Source organism: Lithobates pipiens, unplaced genomic scaffold (genome assembly GCF_037356315.1).
Source record: "Lithobates pipiens isolate NorthernLeopardFrog02 unplaced genomic scaffold, aLitPip1_a1.2 Scaffold_1, whole genome shotgun sequence".
Lineage (NCBI taxonomy): Eukaryota > Metazoa > Chordata > Amphibia > Anura > Ranidae > Lithobates > Lithobates pipiens.
The window spans coordinates 18,921,617-18,936,482 of NW_027507685.1; the positions used below are offsets into that span (position 1 = coordinate 18,921,617).

General features: G+C 39.4%; 1 protein-coding gene across 1 annotated transcript in view; it reads right to left on the reverse strand.

Annotated features, from left to right (window-relative positions):
• The window catches only part of TRPC5 (transient receptor potential cation channel subfamily C member 5), a 425,360-nt gene that overhangs the window by 49,839 nt on the left and 360,655 nt on the right, over positions 1–14,866 (reverse strand). Inside the window, exon 7 of the mRNA XM_077480887.1 lies at positions 12,960–13,155. Within this exon, the coding sequence (XP_077337013.1) occupies positions 12,960–13,155 (196 nt within the window). The remainder of the gene's footprint in view (positions 1–12,959; positions 13,156–14,866) is intronic.

Sequence of the window (14,866 nt, forward strand, 5' to 3'; positions counted from 1 at the left end):
ACTGCGCCACCTTCCCCAGAAGAAAACGCGAGGAGGAGAAGACTGAAGATCACCGCGGGTGTAGGAAGTGGCAGATTAGGACGATCTGCCTAGCAACAGCCATTTCTTCTTTTTTTTTCAGATTTTTAGGGACATTTAACATTTAACGACATTCCCCATTGGGTTTCTTCCATTGTAGGTTTCATAAATGTACAGTGATGATTTCATACCACTCCTGCTTATTGTATGGAAACCCATTCTTTACGATTCCCAGTTTATGCATGGTGCTTTCTCTGTATTTGCCTGACCACAATGTACTCATTGTTTTTTTCTGTATATTTCTTTTACCTGCCTCATTCTATGTAAAACTGATCTTATAAATAAAGAAGGTCTTATAAAAAAGAAAAACAAAAAAAAAAACACTGGACTGACTATATGATTATAGATGAATGACTGCCCCACTTAGTATTCACTTCCTGCTAAAGCCCTAGCAGGGTCTGTTTCAATATCTACAGAGCTAAACCAGGTAAGACTCTGTACAGTTTGCTAATTTGCTTGCAATTCATATAGCTGACCAAGAAAGGATTTATTTTTTTTTCACATTAAAAAGTTGCACTTTAAATCTTTACAACTGCAATCTACTGAGAGATCTCTGAGGAAAATTGGAGTCTCACTTTAGATATAAGTTGCAGGAATAATATTTAATATTAAAATAAACAGCATTAGAAACTTTGACTCACTAGTCTAACAAAAATGACAAAGTATACTAACAATGGCCATAGACATTAGGGTGCCCTTACATTTGCGTCTGCTAATGTGTGGACCTGCGCTGACACATCCTGTGTCCAGCAGAAACCTCCATCCATCACAGAGATGAATGGAGGTCCATAGACAGTCTGCATCCGCTGCCAAATTTGGCGCATGATTGCATGTGTTAAGATGATGGATGTTCGTGCCTTTGTAAGGGCAGAGTAGGGAAAGAGATTGGTGTTAATATTTAGCAGGCACGTCAGACTGCCAGTCTTTTCATGATGTGTGTTGGCATATCTGTTTATTTTAGTGTATTGGCAGTTCTAACATGTTGTATAATGTACAAAAATACATTCACATCAACCACTGAAAGGATCTTATAATCAAATGTCAATAACACGCTCTTATGCATACTGGGGCGTGATGGATTGTTTCAGTGCATCACACTATTTACTTTTTTCTAACTTAAAGTAGTTGTAAAGGCTATTTTTTAAATGTAAATACTAAACAGGTTATACTTACCTGCTCTGTGCAATGTTGTTGCACAGAGCAGTCACTTACCTGCTCTTCTGTAGTCCCCACCAGTGCTCTCTGCTTGCTTCTCCTCTCCTGCGTGTTCCCCAATGGGAGGCCATGTGCTATGGGGGCACACATACATTGCACATCCATAGAAACACACAGCATGGGTTTGACCCTGCCCCCCTCTCCATCCTCACAGGAATTGACTGCCAATTGCTCTCACTGCTGCCTGAGGCTTCTGTGAGAAGAGGAAGACAGGAGAGAGAAAAGCTGAAGCCAGGCACAGCACTGGATCTAGACAGGACAGTGAAGTGTTTAGGGAGGTGCGGGGTGCATAACCGGTAGTAAAATGTTTCTTGACCTAATGCAAGGAATGCATTAAGGCACTAGATCCCTTCTCCCATTCCCCACCAGCAGTCACTCCGGCACAGCTACACCCGACCCCTCCTTCCCTTCTAGTAGCTCCTTTTAACCATCCCCAGCTCTCTAGATACACCATTCGGTCCACACCCCAACCCCCCCCCCCCCTTAAATCTATAGTAAGGCATGCAGTAGCTCCCTTCCAGTTGCTTGTATCCAGAGCCCGACTCTGAGCTGCTTGCATCCACAGCCCAACGCTGTATGCCAACACTACTCTGTCTCCATCTAGTTTTCTCCATCCTACTAACACTGTTTTTACACTCTCTTTGCCCCAGCTATTTGCACCCCCAGCCTAAGGATTCAAATCGGCACAATCAAGTCCCCATCCATTTAATTTTAATCCCTGTGCCATCCCCTCCCCACCCCCCCCCCCCCCCCCACTCATCCTGCTCCCCTTCTCCCCCCCATGCTCCACACCTTCCCTCCCCTTTCCCCTCACCCCCTTTCTTTGTTTTCCATTCTTTCTACCATTAATTTTACCTTCTCCATTGTATTTATGCATGTGTGGTTCCTAATTGTTATCCATCACTCATAGCAACTAAAGGGTCCTACTCAGTTGATTCTTTGTTCCCAATAAGTCACGACAACATCCAACCTCACAGGTCAGTCCCGCCTTCTTGCCCATTGGTCTAGATTTAAATATATGACTCTGCAATTCTATTTGTATTTTTACTTGTGTTTTTTATTTTTTATGTATTTTTATTTCTTTTTATTTACATTTTTTTTATTTAATTATCTATTTGATACATATATTTTACTATAGTCAATACACAACTATCCAGGAACTTTATAAGTCTAATATAATACTATCTGACGTCTTACCACATTTCTTGTGGCCAAGATCTTATGCTTCTGTTTCCTTTTGTACAGTGATGATTTTTTTTTTTACTGTATTTATCTTACCTCAATTATTTGTCATTTAAATGATCTATATCAATGCATAAGTTACTAACAATTTATCACTGGATACCTTAATCAGAATCAGAATACGTTATTAATCCCAAAGGGAAATGTTGAGATAATTATTGGTTGTTTTTAATGTTTCCCTGTATACTAGCCCTGATGAAGAGACAGGTACATCCCAAATGTGTTGGCTTTACTCATTACCCGTGAACTTCCAATTTCAATAAACTTTTTAATATTGTTAATTCAAGTGTGATGAACCTCTATACTGAGAGCACCTCTACATCCAAGTTTCTGTGAACTGCAGGACCACAGCTATTTCACTCACAGTAGCTGCCATAGCATATATACAAACTGTCCAGAGGGGGAAGAGGAGGAATGCCCTAAACTGCACCTGTGCCGTCACTACCTGAGGGGCCAGTGCCTCCTTAACTGGAGATAGGTGCACAGGCAAAAGGAGGTTTACTAGGGGCTTTAGGGTAAGGGTGGTAATGGTGTAAGAGGAAGGTGGCAGGAGATGAAGGAAGAATTTGTGGTCAATCTGGAAAAAGCAGAGTAAGTCATGGTTCTACTAGGGTAAGACAGAACAGGGCTAGCCTATATCCTATATGATATGTGTTTTTTATATATTGTTTGGTATTTACAGTAGACTCCAGATCCTATTCTTTATGCCCTACAAACGTTTTGCATTTTTTGTTTCATTATTCATTAGCTCAATCCCATGCTCTGCCCCCAACCTTTAGGAATTCTGATTTTCAAACATTGGTGATGACTGTGCATTTGAGCTTGGGTTTGATCCAGAAGTTAGTTGTCATTAATGTGCCAATATTTTTAGATAATGGGAGAAATCGGAATATCCGAAGGTAACTCCATGCTCACTATTTGACCTGGGGCAAGCATGAAACCAGAGAGATGGTTATCAAAAAGCATTTGCTTTTTCTTGGAGTTTATATATTATTATTTTTATATTGTATGTGTTTTGTTATTGCAAATAGAACGTGCTTTGTTCATTTTAAGATTAAACAACCAGGAATGTAATCTGTATGTGTTATTAGTAAAAAGTCTAGATAAAGAGGATGCAAAAACCCTCAAAATATATCGGTTTAAATGTTGTGTCCAGTAATGTCTTTTTCCATGTACAGCCATCCCAAATACTTTCACAACCCAACAATCTATAGAAGTATCCTACAACAATGAATACCAAGATTTTTTTGTTAACCACTTACAGACCGGACCATTTTGCTGGTCAAAGACCAGACCACTTTTTGCGATTCGGCACTGCGCCGTTTTAACTGACAATTGCGCGGTCGTGCGACGTGGCTCCCAAACAAAATTGACGTCCTTTTTTTCCCACAAATAGAGCTTTCTTTTGGTGGTATTTGATCACCTCTGCGGTTTTTATTTTTTGCGCTATAAACAAAAATAGAGCGACAATTTTGAAAAAAACGCATTATTTTTTACTTTTTGTTATAATAAATATCCCCCAAAAATATATAAAAAAACATTTTTTTCCCTCAGTTTAGGCCGATACGTATTCTTCTACATATTTTTGGTAAAATAAATCGCAATAAGCGATTATTAATTGCTTTGCGCAAAAGTTATAGCGTTTACAAAATAGGGATAGTTTTATGGCATTTTTATTAATAATTTTTTATTATTATTTTTTTTACTAGTAATGGCGGCGATCAGCGATTTTTATTGTGACTGCGACATTGTGGCGGACACATTGGACATTTTTGAAACATTTTTGGGACCATTGTCATTTATACAGTAATCACTGCTATATAAATGCAGTGATTCCTGTGTAAATGACACTGGCAGTGAAGGGGTTAACCAGTGGGTGGCAGTGTAGGGGTTAAGTGTTCCTAGGGGTGTGTTACTAACTGTGGGGGGGTTGGGCTTTAATTTAGTGAACACTGATCTCTGCTCCAATCACATGGAGCAGAGATCAGCGTCACTAGTTAATAGGCAGAATGGAGAAATGCTGTTTACAACAGCATTTCTTCATTCGGCCGCTCCGTGAGACGATCGCGGGTATGCCTGCGGCGATCGAGTCCGCGGGTCCCGCGACCGGACTCACGGGGGTCCTGACCAGCGCGGGAGCGCGCCGCCGGCGACGCGCTCCCGATGGCAGGGCGGCAAATTTAAATGGACGTACAGGTACGCCCATTTGCCTGCCCGTGCCATTCTGCCGATGTACATCGGCGTGCGCTGGTCGGCAAGTGGTTAAACAAAAGCTGCCTATAAGGAAACCTGCCTTGATACAAGTATGAAGTCAGGGCAAAGTGAAATCAAAACATCTGATCCGTAAGCATGATTTGGATCAGCAACAGAGAGCACTTAAGCTACTGAATTTGACAGACAACAAGGCAGTTCGTATTTTCAGAAGGAGAGCTCACACCTATATAGTGACAACCTATGCATTTCTCTGAGCACAGGAAGTCTGGCTTCAGAGCAACTCTGATGTTTCCCAAAATATTTTAACAACTCAAGAGCGTAATTTGTTTTTATCTGTCCTCCTGTCTGTTCATTCTTTAGGTTCTACCACTGCCATTGAGTCTTCTGCATCTAATATACTTCTGTGTTGGATACCTGTCACTCTGCTGAGCTCTATGGTCCCTTCCAACAGCCTCAGCAGCAAAATGGCATCTTATGGTGTGGGAGAAACTACAGTTCTCAGTAAAGGGGGGCCAGGTTTCCAGCACATACTGTCAAATAATAAAGATTATTCAGGCAGGCCTCCACAAAAAAAGCAAAGAATTGTGTTCTATTACAAGGGCTGCCTTATTTATTTTAGGTGTGACAGGGTCACTTCAAGCTGTTTGTTGCATATTGAAATTATAGGAGTTGATTTACTGAAAAAGTATTAAGGCTTTTCATTTATAAAAAAAAATGTTAACCTTACAAAGTGAAAATTAACTTTTCTTAAGTGAAGAGTTCTTAGTACTTAGTAAATCAACCCCACCGTGTATATTTCTAGAACTAATATTTATTTTCAAAAGCTGCACAATTGATATCACATTCACGTTGAATTGTGTTTATAAAGATTCAGCTTTGTCCTTCGCCTATATTCTTTCTTCATAAAGATACAATTTGTTCTGATAAATTGTATTTTTAGCCATTACCCTGATTCCGCACAAATAATGAGCATGTGAACCATGCCAATAAGAATCCATCCATATGTTATAAGAGATGGCTGCTGGAGAATAGGGGAAAATAGGTATTATTTGGTTGTTCATGCAAACGAGGTCAGGCAATTAAAACAAACCATGCAGAAATAAAGATTTGTTTGATGTTGTGTGTATAGACAAGCTGAACAGACATGGATAACACGATACATACAGTAAAGGGAGATGAATTGGCTAGCTTTCTGTTTCCAGAAGAGAACTTTCACAATAATTACCTTGACTTCCTCTCAGTGTGAAATGTCAATACTAAGCTGATCACTGAATCACACCTTCTCTCTTTACATGCTGTGGACAGGCCGTGTTTGTGTAAGAAACAAGATACCTGCTAGGCAAGAGCACCCTGGTCATAAAAGACAGATGGTGCTGAAGATATATTCATTTTGCTCATTACTCTTTTTCTTAAAGCACAACTTCATTTTAGAGAATGTGTTCACAATAAACCCGAACAAAAAAAAAAAAATGCAGGGCATTTTAATCCAGGAGCTGTTACAATTACTTAATATAACCAAAAAATGTTTTATTATATACGTTGAATATACATTCCATGCTTTCCAGTGTCTGATACCCTCACAAACTTGAATATATGTGTTCCTCTGCTGCATCATGCACACTGATTGATCAGCTTAAAAGGAACAGCAGGGAAGAAGGTTTCCATCTGTATTACTCTTCCTATATCTCCCAACTTTACCTGATTTTGAGGGACTGTCCCTAATTCGGAACAAAGTCCCTCTGTCCCTCTTTCCTCTTCATTTGTCCCTCAGATAATACACGCTATAGTTTATTTCAAAATAAAACATGCTTTGTGTCTCCCTCTTATGTTACCGCCTAACCAAACTGCTTACATAATTCCCAGCCACTGAAAAATATTAATCGTTTCTGTCTATCCCATAATACACTTCATTGCATGATAAAACTTGCCTTGTGTCTTTCTATATGCGCCATAACAAAATGCTTGTGTACTGTCCCAATGCTAGTTTTTTTTCTACCAAACACTTACCTGAAGCCTAGTTTTTTTTCATATTTTGGTAATAAACTGGGATGAAAGGGTGCTTGGAGAATGTGGGATTGTGATTCTGAATTGTTTTTTTCTTTTACATTTTACTAAAACTTTTAAGACAATGCATTTAAAAAAAAACCTTTGTGTCAATAATCACTTCGTGAGAAGTTGAGGGCTTTAGCTATTTTTTTAAAGAATATTTTTCCAATAGTTTTTAGATTTTTTTTTGTTGCTTCTTCTTCAACCCATCAATTCAGGTCAATTATCACTTGATAGGAAAAAAAAAGTCAGGTGTTGCAGCCAAAACTACCTAAAGTGCCTTTTTTCAAGTTGAAATAAAACAGATTGGGGTGCTACTGTATTTAAACCAAGCTATAAGTTATAAAGACATCCAAAATATGTAATGCTAGAATAAAGTGTTGATGTGAACATCGCACTGTTCCACAATCTAAATTTTAAAGACATCTCACAATCATTTAGAAGATTAGTGTGTTTTTTCTTTATATGGGTTTATATATTGCCCTCAAAGTCTCATTAAAATGATCCTATCTCTGCTGTACAATATATATATATATATATATAAAAGAAAAAAAGCTTTGGTAAATGCTCTCAATGACAGTACACAGCTCCCAATGCCCTTTTTGAAAAAAACATTGCCTATTAGACTTGAAAACGGGCAGAATTTAGTATCAGGATTCACCCCATAGATTTTAATATGGTTCACTGCTAGACTTCAATAGGATTCACTGATTTCAACAAACCCACCACAAATTGAACATGGGCAGATTCACCCATCCTTATTCATTAAGCTGGCCAGCCTAAACATGTATTGCAACATATGTGAACCAAAAATCTCTGTTTTTATACAAAATTTATATTGAAATATATGAGTGCATGGTGATTATATATATATATATATATATATATATATATATATATATATATATATATATATATATTCATAATATATAGTGTCAACATGTGGTCACATCCTTGTATGTTATATGTAAGCATTGTGAACGTGAGAGCAGACATATTACCATTTATATTGCATAGTTCAGGTGAGTGATTTAAGTCTATATCTCTCCCCCAACTGTGTCTGTCTGCCCCATATTTTGGGGATGATTTACTGAAACTGGTGCACCCAGAATCTGATGCAGCTGTATATAGTAACTAATTAGCTTCTAGGCTTTATATTCAAAACTTAATTAAACAAGCTGAAGTTAGAAACTGATTGGCTACTATACATGTCTGCATCAGATCATGTGTGCACCAGTTTTAGTAAATCTCTCTCTATATGTCCATCAAATTATGCTACAGTATAAGCAAGTATGTTTTAGACATTTTGCACAGAAGAGTAGGAACTAGCCACAGATTGATCATGTTGACACAGTTTGAACATGCATTCTTATACACGCTTACCAAGAATCTCTGCTCATAGACATATCACCATTTCCATTGAGTAGTACAAGTCCTTGACCAGACCTGAGTCTGTAGCTCTCAGAATCTTTAGCATTGTGCAGTGGAACATAAGCATATCTATATTTCCATCTACTAAAAGAAGGACCTCCATACATTGGTAGTGAGAAAAATGTCCCTGGCATTGGGGTTCAGTGGGAAGAATGCCCTTACATTGGTGGTTAGTGATTGGAATACTCCCTACATTTGTGTCCAGTGAAAATAATATCTCTTACATTGACAGTCAGTGATTAAAAGTCCCCAAGATTTGTGGTCAGTGAGAAGATTGCCCCTTGAAATCAGGGGTCAAAGGGAGAGGGGACCCCTTATATTAGCGATCATTAAAAGAAAAGCTCCCTTTCAGTGTTAAGTATTGGGAGAAAACAATACTCCCTTACACTAAAGGTCAGTAGGAAAACTGTTCCCTTACATCAATAGTTAGTAGGAAAAGTCAGCTGAATAGATCATTGGTGGCACTACTAGTTACCTACCTAAAAGGTGAAAGACATGGCAGCCATTAACCAAAAGTTCAATCCACTTGACTGACTGAACACAGATAATGCACCCTTACTACCTACATACAACACTCACTTTGTAAGCTAATGTGTGCATTTAACTTCAGCTGCCTACGACTGTGGATCTTCTTCTTTTTTCTTTTTTTAATTCTTTATTTCTTTGCAGGAATACATAACATAGGTTATTAGTAATGCTTACGTAGAATTACTTATAAAAAACACTTTGTGACCACAGCTTATTCTATTTGAAAACAAAAAACATAATGTATTCCTGCCAATTTTATAGACAAACAAATAACATTATCAATTCCCCATAGCAACCCTCCACTCCAGGGCCCCTTTTTTTGTTCTAAGAAAAAAAAAAGGAAAAAGGTAGGGAAGGGGGGGGGAAGAGGGAAGTACGTTGCTCGCTCGTCCCCACCCCCTTTCCTGGCCGGCCGGGTAGCGTGCTCGGATGAGGGTCTAATATGGACCTAGGGGGGGACCCCCACACCGTTTTTTCAGCCTAGGGATTCCCCTTTAACTCCATACCAGGTGACGGGGCCAGTGACGCCTCCTTCGCTGGTCCCGGCTACCTGGAGCCACGCTCAAAATGAGTGTACTTTTCTCCGAGCGGAAAAAGTCTGTTCATTTCAAAAGTACAGCGGACTAGCACACACACGGCCGCATTGTCCGCCGGACTAGCACACACAAGGCCGGATTGTTGTGCAAAACGAATTTCTTAGTCCGCCGGACTTTTGGGTAAAAAAAAAGTCCGCTGGAGCCCACAAACGGGCGGATTGTCCGGCGGACTTGAGTCTGCCGGACTTTTCCACCGGATTGTTTGATTGTGTGTACACGGCTTAAGACTCACATCACACAACAACCTAGTCTATTCCTCAAATTCCTCTCTGATCTATCTTTTCCCTTCATCTGACTGTAAAAATAATTCCCAAGGAGCCCAAATTTGCAATATATAGATTCCCTTTCCTCCAGAGACATAGGGATCAGGTTCTCCATGATCCCAATTCTTCTCACTTTATTTAACCATTGGATCTTCTAATCATTTTCATATGCATTTTGCTACTGACAGTGATCTTTACTAGAGAATTTTGTCATCATAAGCTTAATATGAATCACATCATTTATGATGAATTTTTTAAGCGGTTGCTGTAAACAACATTGTTATTAACCTTGATATTACCTGAATACCATCATTTTAGTTATGAACCTGCTTTACAATGCTTTAGAATTCATCAGAAAATTGCTTGTATAGAACCCAAATACAGCAAAACAAGGCCACTTGACCTCTGTGAACTGGTGACGGCAATAGGCTGGAATCCCCACAGTGGCAAACATACATTAGTTATCACTAGTCATTTAATCATAAACATTCAATTCAGGCAACATAAGCATAACTCCATCTCAACAAAAAATATTCTATTAACTTAAAGTTTGGAAATGTCAATTTTAAAACGAACAGAATAACTTGTGAGGCAGCATCATTATTGGCTGTCTTATCTGGAAATGTCAGTACTCACTTGAGATAAATGAAGATGGGAATGAAACCATTAAGTCAAGCTGCTCCAGGCATTCTATTTATTAATAATGTCCCACTGTGGAACTGTGGAAATGTTCTGTCCAAGTGTATCTATATGCAACCAAGAGACTGAAATATTTTAAAAACTTGGAAAAAATATGTTTTCTTGTTTAAATAATTTTTCCAGCTGTTATGGAAGTATCACCTTATTCATTCATTAACATGTCCTAAACGATTTAGCTAATGGCACACTTAAGTGCTTGGGTTCCCAACCTGGACTTCCCTACAGAATTTAAAGGTGTTGTAAACCCTCAAGGTTTTTCACCTTAATGCATTCTATGTATTAAGGTGAAAAACCTTCTGCGCTGCAGCTGCCCCCCCAGAGCCCCCCCCCCCCTTTCTTACCTGAACCTGATCGTTCCAGTGATGAGCAAAAGCCCAGTAGCTCCAGCCACTGTCTCAGGTCCTCCTGCTGCTGTCAATCAAATTCAGTGACATGGAGGCGAGGCCAAGTGAAGCTGTCTGTGTCAATGGACGCAGCAGCAGGACTCACAAGCATGCCCGCACGAGTGCCCCCATGGAAAGCGTCTATCCATGGGGGCATCGGATGAAATGGAGGATTCTGGAGCTCCCCCAGGACACCCCAGAAAAGGATGATCAGGGCTGCTCTGTGCAAAACTCTTGCACAGAGCAGGTAAGTATACAAAACTACAACTACAATCACTTTAATGAAACCTGCATGCAGGTTTCCTCTTAACCTGCTGTGAACAATTTAAAAAAAATGACTGAACATGAAAAGGCCATATGGATGACAATAAATATCTGAAAGTTAATGGCAAAGTGAGCTAAACCAGAACAAAAAACAGACTGTTGTTGGTTGCTCCTGTGCTCCCCTGTCCGACTCCCTGTTGCAGTAAAATATTTGCTTAGCACAACAACTTTACTGTAACTTCTGAAAGGTTCCAGGTTTCTTACTGGGAAATGTATGATAAATATTTCATGGTCTATTTTCAGTTTTTTTGAAGAGTTTAGATACAAATAACAAAAAGTACTTAAAGGAATGAAAACACGAGCAACTGGACCAGTCACCTTCAGAAACCAATCAGTTCCCCATTGCATTTAATTGATAAAACCTGTTTGGCTGCTATGGTAACGGTTATTGTTTCCTTAGATTCTGCATATTAATCCCACAGTCAATTCAACATCTCATTCAGGATTGCAGGGGTCTAGGGGATCTGCTCCTGGCAAGCCAATAGCTCGCTGCAATAATTTCTTATTTTGCTTTTTTATTTAAATAAACATTAAGACAGACATGTAGGTTGGGTGCAGTGTTGTGCCGTGGCAATAACTCACACAGTTGGTTGAAATAGATAACTTATATTGAAGTAAGACATCACCAGTTCACAGTAACTTGGTGGGACAGCTACCCAGCTAGGCACACTCACAATTTCCAATTATGTGAAGAAATAGGTTCAAGCCGAACTTACAGCATCTGTTGAGAGGGGACAGAATATGGCCTGGTCATTTCGTGCCCAGTCAGGAAGATATCCAGAGAGATGTGACCCTACGCTTTCCTTCCTTGTCAGGAACCTTTCCCTATCGCTAGCACTGTCCCTAACATATGGGGTTCCTTTCCCTACTCTACCCCCTCGCATAAAACATGACAAAGCCAGAGGCCAGAGCCTTAAATAGACTCTGCCACACTTAAGATGGCTACCAGAGTTACATGGGCAGACAGCATCCAATGAGATTACTGCCCCAGTGACTCAAAAAACCATAGTGGAACTCAATTCCTCATGACTTCCTCTCCCCCTGCATTGCTGCTGTGCACTGTATGTTGTTTTGTACATTTATAAAAGGTTATATACATTAGTTCATCAATCCAAAAAATTCTTAGGCCTATTTGTGTTTAAAGTGAACCTTTCGATTTCCCAACCATGTAATCATGGTAGAAAAGATGTAGCTGGATAGCCGCACTCCGAATTATTCAACTTTATTTAAAAAAATGTAATTAAAATCATAGCATCTAGGCCGGTAAACAGACTAACTGCACAGCCGCTGACATGTTTCACACCAAACACGGTGCTTAGTCATGAGCTATGACTAAGCACCGTGTTCGGTGTGAAACATGTCAACGGCTGTGCAGTTAGTCTGTTTACCGTCCTAGATGCTATGATTTTAATTACATTTTTGAAATAAAGTTGAATAATTCGGAGTGCGGCTATCCAGCTACATCTTTTCTACTTCATTTCCTGTTGCAAACAGAGCCAGCTCCCTGTGGGATTGTGGAGACAGCTGTTTTGGGAGAAGTCATTACCTTAGAGCGGTAACTCTTTGCATGTAATCATGGTGTAAGTACAGTTCACGATTCACTTCCTTCCTCAAAATGTACAGCCTAAGCAGACTAAACAAGACTAATATTTGACTTTTTCATTAAGACTAATAGCACTCCTCTCTATCTCTAACCACTCCCACTGGTTTTTGTTGTATACAGAAAGAGTGAAAGTCTTGTTGTTGTCTTAGCCTACTCTAAACCAATGGGGGAATAACTGGGTATTAGAGGACAGATGGGAGAATCGTTGTTTACTGAATATTCCCTGGTGATTTATTCATAAACTGAATAGTTCATTTTAGTCAGCAGTTTCTGTAAACAATGGCAAAGGAAAGAATTGCTTTAATAAAGAGTAGCATAAAAACAAATGGATACTTACAGCAATCAACTGGTATGAATTGTTCATCATGGCTATCAACATGTTGAGTAAAACAACCAGGGAGATGACATTGTATGTTCCAAACATGGTGGCTCCAACAAATTCTGTGAACTCATGGCGTGCTTTCACATTGGTAACATACAAGTTTAGGAGACCAAACACTGACCAGAACAGGGACTGAAGGGTCTCAAAAAGGCTGTAATACAGAAAAAAAATGTGCATCAATAAGTACAGTATCTCTATCATCCATAAACTAACAGATGTCTTTACAACATAATATGTATACACTAATCATTGGCAAAGGAAACAGAAGCCTTGACTCTTCAGCAATCAACAAAAGCAACTGCACCATTGGCATTTGCACATATGGAGCTACATAAAACACACAACTGCAAATTACCCAGGTAACCCAAAGTTTAATTGGATATTTAATTTTTGTGGTCACACTCTGTCAGGAAATTATTAACATGATTGTTAAAAATATAACAAATAGATTCATGGATATTCCTATAAAACATGAAAATTGAGAGAATTAGCGCATTTCTCTATCAACATTTCAGGTATGACTAATTTTTTCCATATAAATTGGACCTTTGATTAGGGATGAGGTCAAGGTTCATTCTGAACAGAAGTTCAGATCAAACTTTGGCTATTCTGTCATTAGTCTTAGCCTGTAGACTCTTAGCCCTTGTACACATGGTCGGACATTCTGACAACCAAATCCGTTGGATTTTGTCCGACAGATTTTGTCCGAAACTGTTGTATACACACGGTAGGACAAAGTTGTCGGAAAATCCGACGTGATGACGTTATTTCGTTACGACGGGACTACGTTCAGGCTAGTAGCCAATAGCTTTGATGTAGGAATTTGATCTGAGCATGGGTGACACTTTGTCCGATCGGAATTCTCTACACATGATCGGAGTATGTCCGATCGGAGCAGTTTGTCGGAAAATATTTCCAGCAAGTTGGAAAATTTGGTCCGACGGAAACAGTCCGATGCAGACCACACACAGTCAGAATATCCGACAAAACGGTCCGATAGGACACATTCCGTCGGAATCTCCAACCGTGTGTACAAGGGCTTAGCCTGTTTGATGGGTGCCAAACATCATATATAGTAGCAGTCTTTCTAAAATACTGACAATGACAATTGCGCGGTCATGCGACCTTGCACCCAAACAAAATTGATGTCCTTTTTTTCCCCACAACTAGAGCTTTCTTTTGGTGGCATTTGATCACCTCTGCAGTTTTTATTTTTGCGCTATAAACAAAAAATGTGTGACAATGTTGAAAAAAAAACCCAATATTTTTTACTTTTTGCTTTAATAAATATCCCCAAAAATATGAGAAAAAAAATCTTTTTCCTCAGTTTAGGCCGATATGTATTCTTCTACATATTTTTGGTCAAAATTGATTGGTTGGTTTGCGCAAAAGTTATAGCGTCTACAAAATAGGGGATAGATTTATGGCATTTTTTTTATTAGTAATGGTGGCGATCTGCGATTTTTATCATGACTGCGACATTGTGGTGGACAGATCAGACACTTTTGACACTATTTTGGGACCAGCGACATTTATACAGCGATCATGTCTATAAAAATGCACTGATTACTGTATAAATTACACTGGCAGGGAACGGGTTAACACTAGGGGACGATCAAGGGGTTAAATATGTTCTCTCAGTATGTTCTATCTGTAGGGGGGATGGGCTCACTAGAACATGACAAAGATCACTGCTCCTGATGACAGGGAGCAGTAGATCCCTGTCATGTTGCTAGGCAGAACAGGGAAATGTCTTGTTTACATAAGCATCTCCCCGTTCTGCCTCTCTTGATCTCTGCCTGTCACGATCATGGGCCACCAGTGGACATTGAGTCCATGGGACCCGCATGCACACTCACGTG